Below are 21,518 nucleotides of genomic sequence, written 5' to 3' on the forward strand. Positions count from 1 at the left end.
GGAAACACAGTTTACCATTCTGAGCTTGCACTCCAGTCAGAGGAACATGAGTGAGCACCTGCATGCTAAGAAGACTGGAAACCACCAGAACATTTAACTTCTCCGCATCCGTCTTGTTTTAGGTCTAGACTGCCAACATGTGGATGCAACATTCATACAGCTTTCTATCCTCTTATATGTAGAATCTAAATTATCATATGCCGCTGCGTGTCGGGTCATTATCATCCTCTGACCTTTGGAAACTCTTCCTGCAGCCGTAACAGGACCATGTGATAGACCTGAGGAATGGGGGAGTGGTCAAAGGTCATATTGCAATCCTATGGACTGATTAGTGTATGGTCACATACCCTGCTCCTGCTTATGGACACACATGTGCATACTGATGGCTGTCTGACTTTGGAAACAGGTGGCAAGGTTAAAGAAAAGCAGGCAAACTGTGGGGCGATGGTGAAAGAAGTAGGGAGGAAGGAGGGAAGGAGGAGGAGGTGTGTTGTCAGCTGCTTTGTGAGCAGTTTATAAATCACTCCATCCACCGTAGAATTTGTAGACAAGTCATTACACCCCCCCTACCTAAACCTGAAGTATACATTTCAACATTTATCTAAGTTTCTTAGCAATGGGCTTCACATGTTCCAAGTCATGGGGATACTTTGATCCCTAACCCAACTATTAGAAACATCTTTGGCATAGTCTTTGCATTTATTTGTTACTCATTTAGGACTCACAGCGCCACAATGCAATGTTCCGTAGTCAGAAGACCATAATCCATGTAAACACACCATTGCTATCTGTCTTATCGAATGCAAAATGGATTCCATCCGGGAATGCAACACTGACCAAGCCAAACATTTACAGTACACAAAGAGAAAATCAATTTACATGGGACCGAGGGGGGGGGGTTAGGTGGGATGAAGGGAGAGAGAAACAGCCCTTAAAGAAGGAGACAATGAGGAAGACAAATGATAGGAAAAGTGCGGTGTGAAAGTGAGAGAAGTCGATGATTGAGTATGGGAGGTGGGGAGAGAATGAGAGAATGCAGGATGCAGAAAGGGAATGACAAGACAGAGAGAGGTCCTCTCTCATGGCCAGCAGTTAGCTGATTGATGATGATGAGAATGGCAATGAGGAAGAACAGCCACCTCTCTTGGAGGGAAAGTGGTGAAGTGAAGAAGGGATACACGGCGAAGGGAGGAAGTGGGAAAGGCAACAGTGGCAAGAATCTGCGTATCCTCTTAATTATATCTGCCATAAAAAATGATGGCGTCCTTCCCTAACATCGATCAACAGTGCTGAATGGAAGGAGGCAAAACAAAACTGATCAAATTTACAAGTGAAGTAAAATGGGAGCGGGGCATAACGAGGGGTAGTGAGAGAAAAAGACACGCACTTTTCCTGACTGTAGCTTTACGGCAATATCACCTCATTTATGGTGTTCCTCCTTCTTTTCCTTATTTCCATCTTTTAACCTCCCTATCACACATTTCATTTCTTGCACCTCGCCATCCCTAACCCTGCTTCCCTGTTCAAAGCTCTCTCGGTTCTTTCTCTCCTGGTCCTGCTCATGTATCTGTCTCATCTCTCTGTTTCTTTCTGTGTCCAGAGTGGGGTGGCCACCTGGTCCATTAATCAGTCTTGGCCAGTGTGGACAGCAGAGCTCACAGAGTGTTGCCCTTCCGCCCCGCCTGCATTAGCAGGCCCTGTAAATCCTTCTTGAAGAGGAGAGGAGAGATGGAGAAGAGAAGAGAGGGCAGTGATTTGGGTGTGTTTTCATCAAGTATGGGAAAGAATCCTTAATTTTTACAAAATATGATCAAATATATTAGTATAAGTAGCATCAAAATATAAGAGCTTTTGGTCCAAGAAGTACAAATTTCCTACTCTAAGTTACGTAATGAATAGAGACCCAGTCCTTTCATTCTTCCTCTCTTTTTGTGTCATTATAGTTTTATGTGTTTTAGATGTACTGCTCTTACTTTTTTGTATCCTCACACTTTTTCTTATGTCTTGTACATTTCATCACTTTAATTAATAGTAGTCTTTTAACTTGACCTTGTACACAGGGCACACTGGGACTGTGCCAAAAGGGTTGCACTGAATACTGAATTCCTGTTAACATAAATTTACTGAATTAAACCGTGTACTTAGCAATGCAATGATACACTGCTGTGCAAGAAAGCAGGCTTTTAACTATACATCACATGTGTGATTCATCTAATAACATTTTAAATATGATTTAAGTTTATGATTCGTTTATTATTCTATGTTGTTGAAAAACTATGGGTGGGATGTCGTTAAATTTCTCGGAAATAACAAAGCTCCTTGATTGAGTGCTAAAACAACTCCAATACTTGAGTTTCATTGTCCATAATTGTTCAGAATGAGCTAGTCGTGCCATGGAGAAGATTACAGTCAACCAAAAACACTCTGTACATGTTATTTTCCTCGGGTTATTATGCTTGATTTTACCCATTGGTTGCAATACACGACATGAATGTCAACACTCGCTCACAAAAAGGAAATTCAGCAGGGGACCCTGTGTTACTGCTGCTGATTACATCTTCTATATGGTACACTGATTGAGCCCACCTGATGTGCTAACACAAATAGAGCACATCCAGTGTTAGTTCACAGAAGGAGCAAGGTATTTGTAACTTCCTGCAACGGAAATGTATTGAAATGTATGGTATTACGTTATAACAAATACAATTAAAAGAAAGTTGGAGGGCACTCAGCAAATGCACCGCATGCACATGCAGCTTTGGGTGACAAGTGATTTTGTATGGTTTAATCATGTACATAAAGATGCCTAAAGTATGTTCATATTAGTTGATAGTTTCCAGGTAAATCAAAATCAGATTTGTGTTTCATGTAAATCTTTCCACAGTCTCAACAGCGAGAAGTGCCGTTGCTCAGTACCAGTGAGTGTCGGTACGATTCAAGCATTGTAGAAGTAAGTAAAAGTAAGTAACCTCTTGGGAGAGGAAAGGGTATTGAAATTATGTGTTACACTACCAAGACAGATCCTACTTCTTTCTCAAAGCCCATCCTCTGGGAGAATTATAATGGCAGCCCCCACTGGAGCTCTCACAAAGGGGAAGGGGTAGGTTTAGAGAAAACAGCCTTTAAGCCGTAGAGGTGCGTCCTCATTTCCTTTTACTCTCCCTTTCTACACTCTTTACATTGCCATGCATGTCCTTATCCGTCTTTAGGGTACACAGTTTAAAAGGTGTTTTCAAAGCGAGAAGATTTGCCATTATTGAGTGTGATATTTAATAAAAATGCAGTGTTTTAATGGATCTCTGATATTACCATAGCAACAAAGACTTCTTATGACCTATAGAGGTCTGTGGAAAAGTTACCTTTAGAAAGAACTGTAAACTGTAACTTAAATTTCAACCTGTCACGCAGAGCTTTTATAGGTTTAACAAGAATAATGCCTACCATACATTTTCAACTGATACTAAAATTGTTACTGTAATTATCCTCTACCTGCTGTATTCTTCTCGTTTTACTACTTTATTTTGCCACTGCATGAGGCTCTAGTGAAGGTTCAGTCAGGAAGACAACACTTTCAATGCTCAGGCTGTAAGATTTCTTTCTCACCCTACCATGCACTCCTTGCACATATGCTCACTCACTATCTCTAGGTGTCATTGTCTGGGTGGGTCAGCTGAGTCATCAGCTGATTCACAATCAACCAATAGCACAGTGACACACCCTCTGTCAGCCTATCATCTTACTGCTCTTCATTTTAAATATGGTTCTTTCTCTGCCATAGTCCTTTTGTGCTGCAGTCATGTGTGCCCTCCATCTCCCCATCACCACCTAGTCTTTATCGATTCATCAGTCACATCTGCCTCATCAGCCTCAGAGTCAGCAGCCACCACCACCACCAGTGTCTGGACTCCACGGGGATTTATTCCAAGCGTCATGTCATGTCATTCTGAAGTTCTTTTTTGTTCATTGCAGACATTGCTACTACTATTACTGTTAACTGCCAGTTATCACTAAAGTTTCATATTATTCTGTCTTAGTAGTAGAAAAGATGCAGTTATAACCATGTCATCCAGATACTGTGACCAATCCTATTTACACCAAACTGCACTGAATAGGTGAGACAAATACTTTCACCAAGTAACCCCAGCCTTTTATTTCTTTTCCTTTTACCTGCTTGCACTGGGTCATATAATTCTAAGCATTTTTTTTCCACAGCTATGCTGATGACACACACTTATATCTATTAAGATATGATGATCCCAACTGCTTTGATAGTCTCAGAAACTGTCTCAAGGACATACACAGTGCCTAAAATTACTTTTCCCTATGCTTCACATGGGGGGAATTCATACAGTTCAAACCTCAGCTTGCATGTCGTCGCTCTCCTTGGGAATGTCTGAACTACATACTATACATTGCTGTGATCTATTGTCTCTTTCTCTTACTCTCTAGTGGTCATCTCTTTTAGCTGTATCAGTGTCCTCAGTCTTTCTTTCGTTGGCTTTGGTCACCTAGGGGCCAATGATCTAGCTAACATTACAGCTAAGCTGAGTAGGAGGCCATTAATGTGTGTATCCCATCCTGTCGTGAGCATGAACCTCTCGTCCATGCATGCTTCCTTCTGCAAGCTGATACCATTTGCGGATGTAGTTCGGTAAAAAGAAAGTAGTTTGTGCATTTCACTGCTCACAACAAGGTCTGTTGATTATTTTAAGTAACCAGGTCATGATTTCTGAAGAGACACTGCTGTTGAGTTTTTCAGATGTATTTTTTGGGGGCACTTTTTGCACCACAAGCTGAGTGCCATCTATTTCCATTATATTCAAGAGAAGGCACACATCTCTACAGCTGATATCTCCAACTCTCTGCAACTCACAACAAAACAATCTAGATTGATAAACAACTCTACAGGTCAGAGGGTTCTGTATTTTTAGTTTTTGGGATTAACTGTCCCTTTTTCTTCTGCAGTACGAGCTAGAACGCTGCCTTAGATCCCCAGGCAAGGCCCTTTTGTTTGCTCCACAGTCCAGGCTCAAGACTAAAGGTGACTGCACTTTCTCTATTAGAGCACCTGCACTTTGGAACATCCAGCCTGAGGAAATCAGGCTAGCAAAACCAGTATCATCTTTTCAGTCCCCTCTAAAAACATGGTTTTATAAACAGGCTTTCATGCCAATCACTCCCTGTGGAATCACTGGGGGATCTTTGTTTTTCCTGTGTTAGTCTTGTATTAACCCTTGGTCCAATCTTTTTATAAATTTTCAGCGCACATTTGTATAAAAGTTTTGAACTGTTTTGAATTGTCTACCAGTTTGTAGATGTTTTTTAAATTGTATCTGTATTATTATTATTATTATTACTATTATTATTATTCCAATGGTGTTGTACAGTATGTTGCTGTAGGTTTACTTCACACTTACACAACACGTTGAGTTGGACCTGTGCCTCTCTGCGTTTGATGTTAAGCCCATTGTATGGAGCCGTCTGGCACCGGTACGCTCCCATCATGTCCCTGCTGACGTTCTTTAGTCTCAAGCGACCATCGGGTGTCTCCACCATGGTCCTCCCTGATGGCATTAGCAGGTCCTTCTCTGTCCGTGACCACAGTATAGGTGGACGTGGTTTTCCCTCCACCACCAAGCACACCAGGTCAATGTTACCTCCTTCTCGCACACTGACCATCTGACCGCCTGGTGGTACTGACAGCACTGGAGGGGAGACTGGAGAGGACGGCAGTAAAAGAGGGAAAGGAATAGTAAAAAAAAAAAAAGGTGTAAAATGTTCTACAAAGGACAATCTCATATATTCTGACCTATAATAATCAACTAAAAAGTTACCTATACATAAGTAAAATACCATTTCAGAGTACCATTATTAAAATATAAATACTTAACAAGTATAATGGAATGGAAAGGAGGGACTGCATGTTGTTATATAACAAGTCTAGAGGAGGACATGACTTACAAATTACAGAGGGTGTGAACAGAGAAACTGAATAACAGAGACAGACGGATGATAAAAAGGTACAAAAGGAACTGACATTTACAAGGCTAATTTTATTGGACAATCATAGTTTCAATGCAACATAGGGACGATAAAAAAGATTACTGCTTGGTAATTAAGTGCTAACATTATGGTTAACCAGACACGAGAAGGCACACATGAACACACAGACACACAAAGTCCTGAAACAACTTGACAATGACTGTGTGTTGAGGATATAGTCAGCCTGATGAAGTCATGAATGCCCAATCTACAATCTTAAACACGCCTTGATTGGAGTATTTGCTTCTTTAACTCTCAGTACCTAATTACCTCTAACCACTATATTTGACACCAAATACAATTTCGAGTAATGCTGCTGATGAGCAGTTAAATACATGCATTTATTTACAGCCCACTGGCACATTTGGATTTGTCATTGCTGGTGGTCTGAATACAGAAAAGACCAATGAAAGGATTTTTGAGTGAGCTATTTAACTTTTGCTGACAGCAGCTTAGAACCTCATGGAAATTCGTCTCAGTCTGACAGAGATATAAAATAAAAAAGAAGAGGAAAACCTCACCACTGTTCTGAGAGATGTTGACATCCACACGGAGCTCCGACACTCTGCTGCCTGGAAAGTTGGCCACACAGCTGTATGTAGCCAAGTCTCTGAACTTCATGTCCACAATCTCCAGACTACTGGTGCCGGGTGCCATGTCTGGGTCACTGCGCAGCAAGATCAGGCTCTCCGAGTTGAAGACAGGTGCACCGTTCTTGTACCAGGTGTAGTTGACCTTGTCCTGTGGGGTGGCATCAACATGGCAGGACAGCTTGAGGTCTCGACCCATCTGGATGGTCTCGCTGTCCTTGTTGGAATCTGGAGTAATCTGGAAGGTCAGGTTGCTCATCGCTGTGTGTGGCGGTAGCGGGGTGAAGAAGAGAGACAGAGGGGTTAAATAAATAGTATAGTGTCAGAGGTTGGCTGTGGTGCAGTGTTGAAAACAATGAATAGTGGTTGGACTATTCAAATGCTCACTACGAAAACAAATTTTACTAACTACAAAGAAGCATTTGAGACATTTTCTTCTCTTAGTATGCTTACAATATCTTTCACTTTTGGTCTGAACGATATTTTATAATGCAAAACACCAAACTGAACTAGCCTGTACACTGGTATATAAAAAGGGTAATCTCCTGTCGGTTTTGCTGCCATGGTAAAACAAACAATTTTTAACGTTTACAAAGTATTTAGCTTGAGGTTTAATACAGAAATGACCTGGTGACTCTTGCAGCAGCCTCCTGTAGCATTAAAGCTGCCAGAAATTCTTAAGTGAGGTGCACTGAGTTAAATCGATGTCTTGGTGGGAATAATGTATGAGTGGTGCTTGGCATTGATGAAAATCTGTGTCCTTGTACTGTGTGATTATTATATAGTATGTGCCTCTCAATCTCTTACCCTCCACATAACCTTTTTTTATTCTACTTTGGAAGCACATACTTATGTCATGCCAATAAAGTTTACTAAAGTTGTATCAAATAAACTACAAATGAAATTTAAATTTGAGGAAAACGATTGAAAATAAGTTTTAGGAATGACATCAAAAAGACAGAATTGATATGGTAGTGAAAATGAGGGATAACAAGAAAGTAAAAAAAGCAATTAAAACAGAGAAAAAAGTGGATGGAGGAGGGAGACACAGACCGGTAGATGAGTTTGCGACATAGCGTGTGAGGCATGAGGAGGGGGCAGCGTGACAAAAAGAAACCAAAGGGGAAAGGAAATTGAAGAAGAAAGAAAGAGAGAGAGAGGAGGAAGCAAATTGTGAAGGAGGGAGAGACAAAAGGAGCCAGATACAGAATAAAATAACAGGGGGATAAGGAGGAGGGGGGGAAACAAAATCAAGGACAAAGAGTAACTCTCACACTGTCACATTTAATTTTCAGTTTCAAAGGCTGCGTTTCCCCAACAGATTTCCATGTTGAATACAAAACAGCTCTCTGTTTCCCCACTAAGGGGAGAGACAGGCGGCGAGGAGGAGAAGAGGAGAGCTTGATTTAAACTCCTTTCGAGCTTGTTAACAAGATGGTTGGGTGGAGCCACGGATAGGAAGCAGTGACCATATGTTTAACATGATCCTGCAACTTTACCTGGTTAGCGCCAAGACAATGTTATGTGTGCATGTGATGAGGGAGCCCGTTGCTGTGTGTGCATCACTGGGCATTTGCAGCTGTGTCACCTGCCTACCTGCAGACTTTTATCTCTCTGCACTCACTGAACGCGAGTATATGTGTGTGCGTGTATCTCATTCACCGTCTTGCCACCTGTGCTGGTGTGACGATGCGTTCAGGCCCATTAAGCTAACAGGAGAAACCCATCCAGCATACGTTCTCTACAGTGTTAACTAACAGAAGAGACTGTCGCTAATTGCTTCCACTCCAGTCTAACTAATTGGAGTGAATAAAGATGATTAAAGGGACTAAAAATAGCTGGAGGGGAGAGAGAATGGAAGGCTTCTCTTTTAACGGCAGGGGAATTAGAAAAAGAGCGATACTTAACTGGTCTATTCTGACAAGATTCACATCAGCTCTCCCTAATGATGGATCAACTGCTCGCGTGTCACACACCACACAGACACATACAGTGCGCACACAAGTTAATATATTTGCATACGTTCACACGTTATAGCCAGTGAATAAAACAGGACGGGACAGATGGCACTTTTCATTTTCAGTAAGGGAAATAATTTTTATCTTTAAATATTTTAATGAAAGAGGCATGGATTAATGTGCTGGAAATTAAATATACGCCATATTAAATCAAATACTTTCAAAACTGCAAGGACTTTTATCAGGTGTGTGTGTGTGTGTGTGCGTGTATTTGCTGTGTCAAAAACAATTTTAAAAATATCTGTTGTATACTGTCCCCTAAGTTAGCAAAAGGAAAGAAAAATAACATCTTTTTAGTTTCAAATCTTGCAAATGTGGAAACTGAATTGCTGCTAAATGAATTGTGTCAAGTTTGGCAAAAGATAATGCACACACAAACATACTATCAACCTCAAAACACCCTGATTCACCAACAATCTCCCATCTTCTGTCTCCTGCCATCTGGGAACAAACTCATACATGTGTTACTTACTCCTGACAACGAGATTGACGTTCTTGCGAGCGGGGTTTCCCACATTGTTGACAGCCGTGCAGTTGTAGAAGCCTGCATCAGCCGGCATGGCCGCCCGTATAATCAGTGTTGCCCCTCGAACTTGGGCGCTGAGGGGAAGGGGGCCGGGGTAACGAGACCATGTCACAGTGGGTGCCGGGAAACCTGCCGTCACCTCACAGGTTAAGAACACATCCTGGCCAGGATCCACCACAACTGTGTCGTTCACTGACAGCCGGATCATTGGGGGAGCTGAGGAGGGGGGAGACACAGGAGAGGAGGAGAGAAGAAAGGATTATAAGGAGAGCAAATCACTTTCTCTATGGTTACATGGAACAGAGCGAGGTTGTTTTCCTTCTGCTTTGCAACTGTTGTACAAGATTGGTGGTTTAGTGACGCTGACACTGACAGATGTTGTAAATGATGTTAACTGTCTCTCTGCACCTGTAATACAAACGCAAATGAAGGTTTCCTGGTGGGATTGCAGGATGGTTACAGGATTTTGCAAGTGGAAGTGATGACATTACTTAAAAGTGAAAATGGGAGTAGGCCTATGTGTTATGTTAATGTGTGCGCATGCATATAATATGCATAATGTATGTCACATTATCATAGTAATTTCCCACCAACTCCTTGAATATATGAGAATCTGCACCTCACAAGTAAATTAAGTAAGTATAAATTTGTGATTTGACATCCTAGTCTTTTAATACTACAGCTACTGGCGTTCTGTTTGATCAACACATTCTCCGACCTCGTCACATATTGGCGTTTTGGTCATGGACTTTCCACGTCCAGATACTATGTGAAAGGTATCCTGGGTGCATTAGTTGTTGGCGTTCTGGGACACCATGTCAAATTGTGCCGGTTATATGCATTGTCTTCTTTCAAGATACAGCTTTGTTTTCACAGCAAATACACACACTACGTCGGTACAGCACTGTGAATAGACACACATGGTTGCGCTTAGGCAACAAAAGCACACGGTTAGGTTTAGGAAAAAAGAACAGGGTTTGGTGCCAGAATGTTACAGGATGAGAACATCGCTTTCTCGAGTGAAAGTCGATGGTTGTTGGACCCATCCACTACCCTGACTTTTGGGGCCTTAACTTTCGCCCTTGTCCTGCCACGTCTCCCCTTGACACTGCCAGGTGCCTTTAAACTATAACAGCAACCGGCTGTTTATCATGCCAAAATTAAAAGACGCCTTTTTTCATTAATTTCTGATTAGCAAGTACCTGCCCGGGCGCTGAATTTCGACAACTTCGGAATGAGACTGGGCTCATTTGATCAAGTTACTATAGCTGTATTAACTAGATATCCAACTCAATCCTTGCCTTATTGGCCGTAGTACAAATCTGGAAAACTGTGGTACCTGTCAATTTGACATACACTGGTATAAATGAGTCTTGATCAGCGGTGAACTCCCAGATGCTCAGAACTACTTAAAGATATTTCACAGGAGGCAGTTACAGCTGTCTGTATTGGATCACCACTTCACTGTTTAAATCCCTAGACACACAAGCAAAACATGACCTTCAACCAAATCAGCAAACAGCAACAGCCTATAAATTTGACTCCAAATATGATGTAGTGTTTGAACAAGTATGTGTCTGAGTGTATTTGTTTCTCACAGTGTGTGTGTGTATGTGTGTGTGTGTGTGTGTGAGTGTGTACATGTGATCGCCTGTGAGTCATTGTGCATTCATGTGAGGGGTTTTGAATCTCCATCCTTTTCTCAGTGTACACTAATCAGTAAACCAAAGGTAATTCATGTCTTGTTCCCCTGCTCTCACATCACCCAAATCTTCCCCAAGCCACTGCGTCATTTTCCTATGACTGACCTAACAGGAAAAGTACAGGATGACCCAAAATGCATCTGCAGAGGGGGGGAAAAAAATCCCGCTGCCAGACAGAGATCGATTGGACGCCAGCAGTATCAAAATACACAAAAAAAGGGCAGAGCAGTGGGAGCGAGGGGCACACACAGTACAGTACTGAACAACTGAAGAGGAAGTAGAGAATAAAAGACAGGAGAGGGAAAGGGCCCAAAGACAAAAACAAAGGATATTAATCATCTAGGTCTAGGAGGTTTGGAGAGAGGGATGAAAGAAAAACACCCACAGTGACAGTGAAACGAGTGTACACACACACATTGATAACTACATGGCATACAGTGTGCACAAGAAGATTATTTTGATAGTTGGATACCAGTAAGACAGCCTCCTCACTCTGTCAGTAAACCTAAACATTCACTGATTTAAACTGTATAGTGCAAATCTAAGAGTAGAGTTACTCGAAGAGTTTTACTTTAAAATCATCGTCAGGAGCAGACAGTTGTCAGGAAACGATAAATACCAAGTGTACCAGCTGATGGCTCAGTCACATCAATTATGCTGATGATGTTTTTTCCTGCCTGTGCAAGTACTTTTTCATTTTGTTAATGAAATACAGCACAGATACTGAGCCGAAGCATATTGTCTGCCAAGTGTAAGAGTCTGTGTTTGATTCCACTCGTCGTAGATCCAGTGGCGTAGGGTTAGTGACTCACAGGCTCTCTGTTTCAGTGGGTAAATGTCACTGGTGGCTGTGTGTAACTCTAATGAGAGATGTGCAGAGGTAGCGTATGTTGCCTTGCTCAGTGTTCAGCACAACTGGCATGTGACTTGCTAGCTCTGTGGCTAACAGGAGTATCCAGTGTGTGTAAACAAACGCACTTGTGCACAACACTGGTGAGCAAAAGCACCACTCTCATCATACAAAATGTAGCATGTAGGCCTATAGCAGTGGGCGGACATGGTCAACTGCCATGCTCTATAGATAAGACAAAGAAACTGATCAACAGGAAAATTATCACGGGCAACGCCAATGTCAATATATTCGAACCTGGTTGGTAACATTACACATGAAAATACAGGTGGACAGCAGCTAGAGGAAGAACTGGACACTGGTTCAGACATTCTTATTTGTGGTACACATTTCATTTCAGGTAACGTCAGCTAAGAAATGACTCACAATTAACCTACATAAAAGTTCTAATTTTCTCTAAAATGAAAATTTGTCAGTGCTGTTGAGTCGAGTTGGTTGCAGACATGTTTAGCTCACCGGCAATTTATGTAATGGCTTCCTTCAATCAAAACTAACATATTTAAGATCTTTAGCTGTCTAGTTTATGCATACTAATGTTAAACCTGATTACATAAATTACTGGAGAGCTTTCAGAGAGTGTAAGCAACCAACTTGACTCAACAACTCTAACTGATCATGGTGTCCAGTTCGTCCTTCTCACAGCTGTTATCCACCTGTGTCTCCTTTCATGGTGATGTTCAAGAGGAAATCTGTGCCACAATATTCTACCGCTCTCCCATCTATTTGAACCCCCTATTTCCACACAAGATTGTCCAAGATTGCAACAAGATGGTTAGGCTGTCAATCTTGTGTCCCAACCAGGTTCATATAGTACAGTTTTATTGTTGGCACTGCCTGTGTTTTGCCCACCAGCAACTACATGCCATCATTTGTGTGTGTCATTTCCAAACTTAGCACTGTTCCTACAGCTAACACAACACACTGCAGGTCAAAGTCTTGCTTAACTTGTCGAACTTAGTCGTTTTTATACACAGATATCATCATGCATAATAAAGCAGTTTCGAATGACAAGCCCACAGAAAATCACAAGCTAACTCTGCTAACGTCAGCATAAACAGCATACACATAGTAGGCCTATGTTAACCAGTCTATAGTGTTAGCGTTAGCCTCTTTTAGTTTTGTCAAGCCTATTGTTTGATTCAACTCACTTTCCAGCAACAGCAGTCATTCTGTCATTTTTCAGTTTTTCAGAAAATAAGCACTTATAAAAACCACTAAAGGTATGTTATTTGTGCAGCAATAGACCGCAGACAGTCAAAATTAGCAACTAGCATTAGCTAGCTAACATTAGCAGCTGAAGCTCCGGGTGTTCGTGAAAACTAGCTCAACAGAAAGAGAAATACTAACTAACTTGATTCTTCATGTGTCCAATAGATTCATAATGTTGCTCTGTGTTTGCTGGATGTGTATGACTGCTAATTTGTGCTAACGTGTTAGCCATAGCAGGTCTATCAGATGTTACGTGAAGTCTGTGTGCAGTATCTGTCCCTTTGTTTCTGAGATGTTTTGTTCCCTAGTAGCCAAAAATAAGGTGATGCAGCAAGTTCTGTTTGGCAAAAGAAAAAAAGAAAAACACTGGTATCATGAAAAGAGAAAAACTAAAAGATGATCCAATTGAATAATTAACTGGTCTACTGATTTTAGTTTGTTTTGTTTTTTATATTGACTGACATTAAATCAGCTGAGGCTTTTGCAGTTAACCACAGACACATAAGAAAGAATTGCTATGCAGCAAACACACCTTGTCTATTTGTTTGTCTGTGCTTATCTTAATGAGCACCTGCTGTTAGAGACTGAAACTATACGGGTAAGTGGTGGCTAAACCACTAAATGGTTGTTTAGTGACATAATCTGGCCGTAATAGTTCCTGCAAATTGTGTGTGCTGTTTCTTTGTTAAACAAGGCTCTCCATGTGGTCAATATAACCCTTTTAGTTTGAGCATCAAACAGAGTTTCCCTGCAAACTAATGGTGGTGAAAACCCTTGTTTCACGTGGTTGTAGTACTGTCTAGTTTGATGTAAAATGAGCACTTTTTAAAGCACTCAAAATGCTCCACATGGGTGGCAATCCTATCTGCAACATCTTGTAATAGGTTTTTGCATATCTTGCCACAGGGCGTAAATGGGGTGACAGGAGGGTAACGTTGAGAGAAATGAGCTTGTGACCAAAATGTCACCTGTTTAAATCCCTCGAGTGGTTACAAAATGTTTTTGGTGGAGTAATATAGAAAGGTCTCCCCCTTCCTCATCAACCGCAGTATAACACCCTGGGGCAAAGCAGTCAAGCCCCAGTTTCTCTACCGGAGCTGCTTCACTGGCCACGAGTTACTAATCTGTGGTGGAGCTGTCTAGCTCTGTGGTGCGAATTTAAGTGTCTATGTGTGTAAGTCTTCCTCTCTCTATTAGTACTTTGCCAAGTAATAGCAGCAAAAATGAAGAAAAACAAGGTCATTGTATCTGCTTTAAATATGCTCAGTCAACCTGCCTCTTTGAATTATGCACATATTCTCTTGAAACTGCCATGTCACATGGGATGATAATGCTTGTTTTGCTACAGCAACCCTGTAAGACATCATGCAGCAGGTGATAACTCTGTGCTGTTTAGCATATGGAGACATAATGATGATTTACTCTCTTAAGAAAATGTAATTTGGGGTCATTTTGGAGATAAAATAAAAGCAAGCAATAAACCTGGCTGCGCAAATTGTATTCTGTATAATAATTTACTTGCTTGATATATGCTTCTTGTTTTTAAAATGTGTCTCCTCTGGCACAGAAACTAAAGACAACACCACACACACACACACACACACACACACACACACACACACACACGCACGCACACAATAAAGAGCTGGAGCTACAGTGGTAAACACCTACTTTATTTGCCAATGTGAATTCATTCCAATTCGATGGATGAAAAAAGATGAAAGAGGCTTACATTCTCTAATAGGTTTAGATGCTTGGAGAAAATAAACAAATCCAAGCTCTGAGTCAGAACCAGGTGAGCCTACAGCTACCTGAGTAAGGTCTGTGTCTCCTCGTCCTTCCATAAGCGGTGCTTAGGACCTTGACAGTATTGTACACTTCTGTGCTCTTAGATATCACTCACAGATAGTCAATAAAAAGTAAGCTGCAGAGATGAAGTCGGCCCATTTCATTCTTGACTATAGAGGTGAGAAGAACATTCAAACAGGGTCCATACAGTATTCATGCAGGGTAAGCTTCCTCTTCTTTATTTGTTTTTTTTTTTTCATCACAGCCTTCACAAATTGTGTGTGTGGGTCCTGACAGATCATAAGTTTTGGGTCTTGTTTTCAAACCCCTGTAGTCTGCACATAGGGGGTTGGTTGAAAGGTCAGGTGCTGATCCTTCTGACTACAAAGAATATGTAAAAAAAAAAAAAAAAAGACAAGAAAAAAAAGACGTATAATTGAATGTCTTTTTAATATTTCAGTGTTATTTGTTTTTATTATTATTATCACTAGTGGTAGTAGTAGAAGGGATCAGTGCATAATGGGCAATGCAGAACCCATTATGATCACATCCCATAAAGTACTGTAAATCAAACCTGAATAAATGATCCAATTACTACACTCAATGTGATGTTTTTGGAGTATTAACTCATTAATGTGTCAATAAAAGCTGTTTGTTATAGTCCAAAAATTAAATATATTTTTGTTAAATTATGGGTCAGTGTTTATCATATGAACTCATTATTGCAATGCCATTATTAATACTGAGCCATTACATTAATGATACAACATAAATTAATGCTTCTGTTACCATTAGGTTCCCTTGAGCAAGTAATTTAGTGTGTTATGCATAATGTAAGCACGGATGTGTGTACACTTTTAAAATGTTACCATTTTATGTTCATTTTCAAACAAAATATTTGTTTACCACGCAACATATTGAGTTGTTGAATGTCCTGGGTGCATTTTTAAGGTTTCAAATATTCATGTTTGAAGGTACGTATTCCAGACAGGGTTTTTTAAATGACTCTAAAAGACAAGAAGGAAGAGAATCCAGGCTTTTTATCGACCTGAGAGAGAGTTAATCCTCAGTGAGAGACCGACCCCACAGAGTACAGGAACCAATTCATTCCTCTAATAGTCTTTATGCAGTACATCCTCTCATCTAATCTCTTTTTTAACAGATTGCAATCGCCGTAATGAAAGAGGTGCACGGAGGCTCAACAAACTAGTTTACCGGCGCATGTTTTTACTAATGCAAGAGCGCGCACGGCGCCGTGCACACACACAGACAGGCTGTGTAGTCTCTTACATGGGTGACAAAAATGTGCATGCAGAAACACGCACTAATGGGACATCTCTTTAGCTAACCTCACTAGTGATGGCTCTCAAGCCGACAAGACATTTCACTGGTGTAACAACTGCAATCAGCACATAAATAGCACTGTCCACTTCCATTGTATCAAACCACAGTGTGAGGAAAGTAAACCCCTGTAGGCCTGAAGAGCTTTGGAAGTATTCAACAAACCCTCATGGAAACTTTGTCTGTTTGTTAGGTACAGCTACAATAATATAGACAATCAAGATAAGTGTGAATATACTGTATCAAAGGCCTGTATGTTGTCATAATTGATTAAACTGGCATTTTAAGGTCCATGCTCATGTGGTTTTCCTCTGAATGTGCTGGTTAACAGGACACTAATTGAGGTATAGGCGAATGTTAATGTAAATACTATAAAAAGAAACCTTACAAATCAATAAACAGCTAAATATATTAAAATTCCAAGAACAGAAAAGGCCAAAAGTACAGTTCAGGAAAGTCTAGGAAGAAGAAAAAAATCGGAGAGAACACTATATGTGAAGCCAAGGGGGGAGGAACTGAGGATTTGAGAATTATAGCTTCAATTTCCTGGGGATGCGTGGGTGACGGTAACGGTGGGATCAGCCAGCGCTCTTCCCAAAGTAATGGGATTTATGTGCAGCACAGCGGTTTACAACCAGGTAACAAATGCCTCTCTCCTCCACGCTCACACTTCCTCACTCCCTCTCTCGCATTTTCTCTCTGTCAGTTTGTCACCTCTGTATCTTCAATATCGGTCTTTTTACTTTCCCCTGTCTCTCTATACCTGGTTCTCATTCTTTCTGCATTCTGTGTGCACTGCATTCTCTCTATAACTTGCTTTCTCTCTCACCGCCATGCTGCACTGCCTCTTTCACATTTGTGGGATTTAATCTATGAGGTAAAGGCAGAGGGGTTATTGGCGGGGAAATCAGCTGGAAATAAAAGCTTAAAGGTTTAGATGGAGATGTATGCTGACAGGTGTTGTATGTTTGTGTTTCGTACCCAGGAACAGTGGGTGTCACCTTTATGTCAGCCAAAAAATATAGTAAGCCTGAGGCGGAAGGTTGGCTTAGGGGTTAGGAGGCTGACTAGCAGCCAAAAGGTTTCTGTTGATCCTTAGGAGCCTATAGGAGGAAACGTTCCAAGAGTGATTTGGAAAATGAAGGATCGTGGCTATTACTGTACCTCTGTACATAATACTCTCAACTAGGGCGAGGAGATGAACCCCAGAGTATTCAAGTGCACTGTACATCTTGCGGTATTCTATTTATTTAGCAATGATATATAGTGTTTGCTAGTGTTTGGAAAAGGAACAGTTGAAGACACTGATCTGAATTTTAATTGCAACATGAAGTAAAACCAAAACAACAGAGAACTGGAAAAAGGCCATTGTCACTAAAGATATTTCAACAAATTACAGCGGTCAGTGGACCTACACGCCAAAATATAACCTGCTATGTACCCCCCCAGCATCAATTTTGGATGCCCGGGGACAGCATGTCCGTTTCTGCTTGTTACATGCAGTGTCTTTTCAATACAAACTTCTGTTTTTATAGGAAATGTACAGTTGCTACTTGTTAAGTGCATATAATCTCTTTTCAAAATAAACTTAGAATGTAGGTAAAAACTTTATTTTTAGGTTTTCCAGCCTAGTTTTAGGCACCACTGAATTTTGTTTTAACACGCAAGATTAACTACAGGTTCCTGGTTGAAAGTCCTATGTGTGTTTGACCGATCCACCATCCCTCCCATCTGAGCCCAGTCTCACTTCAAAGTTGTCGAAATCCAATGCTTGGGCGGTGACTTGTGGTGTCAGGAACCAACGAAAAAAGGCGTACTGTAACGTGGGCATAATACGCGGCCGGTTACCATTATAGTTTAGTGGCGCCCGGCGGCATTGGGGTAAACGGGGCAGGACAAGGATGAAAGATAAGGCAGAAAAAGTGCGGGTGGGCAGGAGGGGTGGTGGATGGGTCTTACAGTACAACCACCGACTTTAACCGAAGAGAGCCGTGGTTGCGATTGTGAGATTCTAAAGTCAAACCTTGTTCTTTAAACCCAACCACATGCTTTTGTTGTTGAAGTCAAAGAAACGTCATTTCGCGGTGTTGTACTGATGTAGAGCGTTTATTTTGAACTGTACGTAAACGTTAAATTTCCTGTGAAAACGGAAGTGTATCTTGAAAGAAGAGGACCTAACACGGTGCCCCAGTACATCAACAACCAAAGCACCCTGGGTACCTTGCATGTTGTATGTGAAAGTGGAAAGTCTGTAACCAAAATGTCAATATGTATCGAGGTCGGAGTGAGAATGTGTTGCCCACCCACCTATGGTATATGCTCAGACTGTCAAAAAATGCCACTGAACAGTGTGTCTCGCCACATAACGCCACTACAGAGTGACTCACCGTGAGAGCCAATCAACAAACCTTGGTATTTGACGAGTAAGGAGTGAGACTGGGTTGGATTTTACTACTATAACAAGTCACAGTGTCTACTGTGAGAAAAGACTGCTGTGTGTAAACTGAGAGTGAGTGTGGGGGAAAATAAATATTGAGAAAAATGCTTGACTAGGAAGGAAGGAAGGAAGAAAGTGTGTGTGTGTGTGTGTGTGTGTGTGTGTGTGTGTGTGTGTGTGTGTGTCTTTGCTCTTTACACTCTTACAAACTGATCCATCAGCATGTGTGTGTCTGTGTTTACACCCATAGTGTTTGTGTGCCTTTGTGTCTATGCACTTATATTTGTTTATCTGGAAACTGATGTGCATTAGTCCATATCAGCTATGCAAGCAATTACTGAAAATATACACCACACACCAGATGAAAAGAAGAAAGTGCTGACCTGCGTGATTATGCATTTACAGGTGTACAAATACAAATAACCCGGACGTTTGATTGATACATGGAATGCAATGTAAAGCTGCCAGATTGAAGACAGTGTTCTCAGGTTGAAATATTTCATCAGGAGCCAGGACTTGGACTGCATTAGGATATAGTTCAAAGATGCAGATTGTGATGAGAGCGTTGCCAATTTAAATCCAACACTATCATTTGTATTGAGCATGTGTAGAGTTCAGGTCATTCTGTGAGTGTGAGGCAGAGCGCTGCTGAAAAGAGGCTGCATGCTCACTTGTGTAATTAAAGCAATAGGTTTTAAAACTGGACAGGTCAATTGCAGTGGGCACAGAACTGAAATTTGAAGATTCTCAAAGGCCCTTCCAGTGCCTTCACCAAAAAATGATCAAAGCAGCCTTATGAGTAAATTGATTCTTGCCAGTGGTGTGGCTGTATATCCCCACACTGATCCCCTGACTGGACTGGATTTGAGAAAATGTCCTCATAAAGATGTTTAGGAACTAAACAGTGTAAAAGTTCCTGTGGGATGCCTTTAACTTATATCCATACATACCAGACACACATATTTTTTGGTCAGATATATATGAAGATAAATTTTAAAAAAAAAACCAGAAACACAGTATATTGAAACAGATGAACACACAATATCTTTAAAGAAATTAAAGTTTTAGATGATTTTAGATGTTAAATGTCTTCTTTCTTGCCCCTCTCATTTTCCATTTTTTTTCTGACTCGTTCTCTCTTCCACATGACTACACTCAGACATGGATTATAGCCTTACATAAAACTGACTGCACAGATGCAGTACAATGTCCTACCACAGAGGTTTTACAGTACTAAGGGTTATTGCAGATTGCCCATTGATCCTCCGTTTTTCAGGGGAGAATTCATGTGCAATAGCATTTGCCACCTATTGATCTTATCATATATATTACACACTTGTACAACTGTCATATTATTGTGAAGGTATATTGTAGTAAGAGTTACAGTAATCAATAAAAGACTGAATCAACTGCACCACTGTTCAGATTTAGTGGCGGACTCGGTTCGCTCAGAGGTTGTCAGCAGCTTTAAATCATGGTGTGTGTGTGAGTGTGTATGGGTTTTTGTATCATTGTTTAATTTAGGTTTTTTTTTTCTTTAATTTTTCAGTGATTTTGCATTATGTTCCATTTGTGTCAACAAACCAGGGGATTAAAATCACCTTCACTGACGCATGGAGCTGCATGATGAGTTTTACAAGTGCATCAAAGGCACAGCTTTTAGAAACTGTCAGAAAGTCTCTTACATATATTAACTGTAAATAGTTGTCTAAACCTGACAATTAATAATTAATGTGACAGCTGTAAAAAAAAAAAAGCCCATTTTTTTTCTTTCTGTATGTGAAGCAGCTTTTTCACAGCAATATTTCACTATACAGTGATTATACATACACGTAATGTCTGGCTGTTTTATGATTCAATTATAATAGAGTGCTAAAGGAATAAGTCCTAAACCCCCAAAATGAGATTTTAGCACTACTGGTTCCTTCATTTTGAAGTCAGAGGGTATGGGTTAGATGCCATAAAGAACATCTGTGGTTAACACAAGTTTAAATGAGCAGTGTGAGGGATTTAGTGGCAACTAGTGGTGAGCTGAAAATTCTCCCATTGAAGATTCCTTCAGTGTTCATTGTGCGGGATGTTTTTATAGAGAGCTGAATCATCAACAGAGAAAACAAATGGACCTGGTGATTAAAGCTGGTAAAACACTAATTAACTCAGTTACACATTACAAATCAATACTGTTTGACTCATCACAGATGAGCTGCTAGCCCAGCACCTGCTAATGTGTGCTCACCTTTTTTCTCTGATAACTTAAGATCCAGACATTCAGGAGGTTTTTAACCAGGAGTTTAATAACCCACAGAGGTCTCTTCCTCTCAAAAACAAAGTAATCTAGTGATTTAAACTGGTTAAAATGCTGAATTTAGCTTAATTTAGTTTCACAACAACAAAAAAACTTTTTCCAGTGCTGCTAACTATGGTGGCCAACGACAATGTGAACGGTCCTATCTAGGGTCATTTAGTGGCGAGGACCCACTCCCTATGTAGATATAAACTGCTCATTCCAGGTAACAAAAACACAATGAGTCTTATTTTCAGATGATTGTACATCAAAAAAAAAGATGCTTACATTCTATTTCTGCAAATATATTCCCCTAAATCCAAACACTGAACTTTAATAGATTATCATGTTTTTGTTTTACGACACAAAATACTTCAGTAAACACCCCATTCCTGGATCTTTAATCCTTTATGTGCCTTAAAAAAGATGGTTGCTAACAAGTGACTATAGAACATCATCACGCTGAATGGCTTTACAGCCTTGTTTTGATGGCGATGTTGAAGTCATGTGACTGTAATGTAGTTTGTTTATAGCCAGACATTAGCTTTTCACTTCTGGAGACTGCATTTAGGCTTCAGGAATCAGAAAAGTAGTGTTGTAGTAGTAATCAAAACTCAAATGGAAAGTCCTCTTGACTTTTTGTTGAGGGAACCAGGGGATCTAACGTTGA

The 21,518-nt window shown here is 40.6% G+C and overlaps 1 protein-coding gene across 4 annotated transcripts in view; it reads right to left on the reverse strand.

Moving 5' to 3' along the window:
* The window catches only part of LOC125898716 (MAM domain-containing glycosylphosphatidylinositol anchor protein 1), a 233,837-nt gene that overhangs the window by 65,227 nt on the left and 147,092 nt on the right, over positions 1-21,518 (reverse strand). For all 4 annotated transcript variants that reach the window (XM_049592615.1, XM_049592609.1, XM_049592626.1 and 1 more), the window contains exons 7-9: positions 9,123-9,392; positions 6,564-6,893; positions 5,418-5,717 (exon numbers count right to left, since the gene is read on the reverse strand). In XM_049592615.1, coding sequence (XP_049448572.1) covers positions 5,418-5,717; positions 6,564-6,893; positions 9,123-9,392 — 900 coding nt within the window. The remainder of the gene's footprint in view (positions 1-5,417; positions 5,718-6,563; positions 6,894-9,122; positions 9,393-21,518) is intronic.

This window comes from Epinephelus fuscoguttatus, linkage group LG2, assembly GCF_011397635.1.
Source record: "Epinephelus fuscoguttatus linkage group LG2, E.fuscoguttatus.final_Chr_v1".
NCBI lineage: Eukaryota > Metazoa > Chordata > Actinopteri > Perciformes > Serranidae > Epinephelus > Epinephelus fuscoguttatus.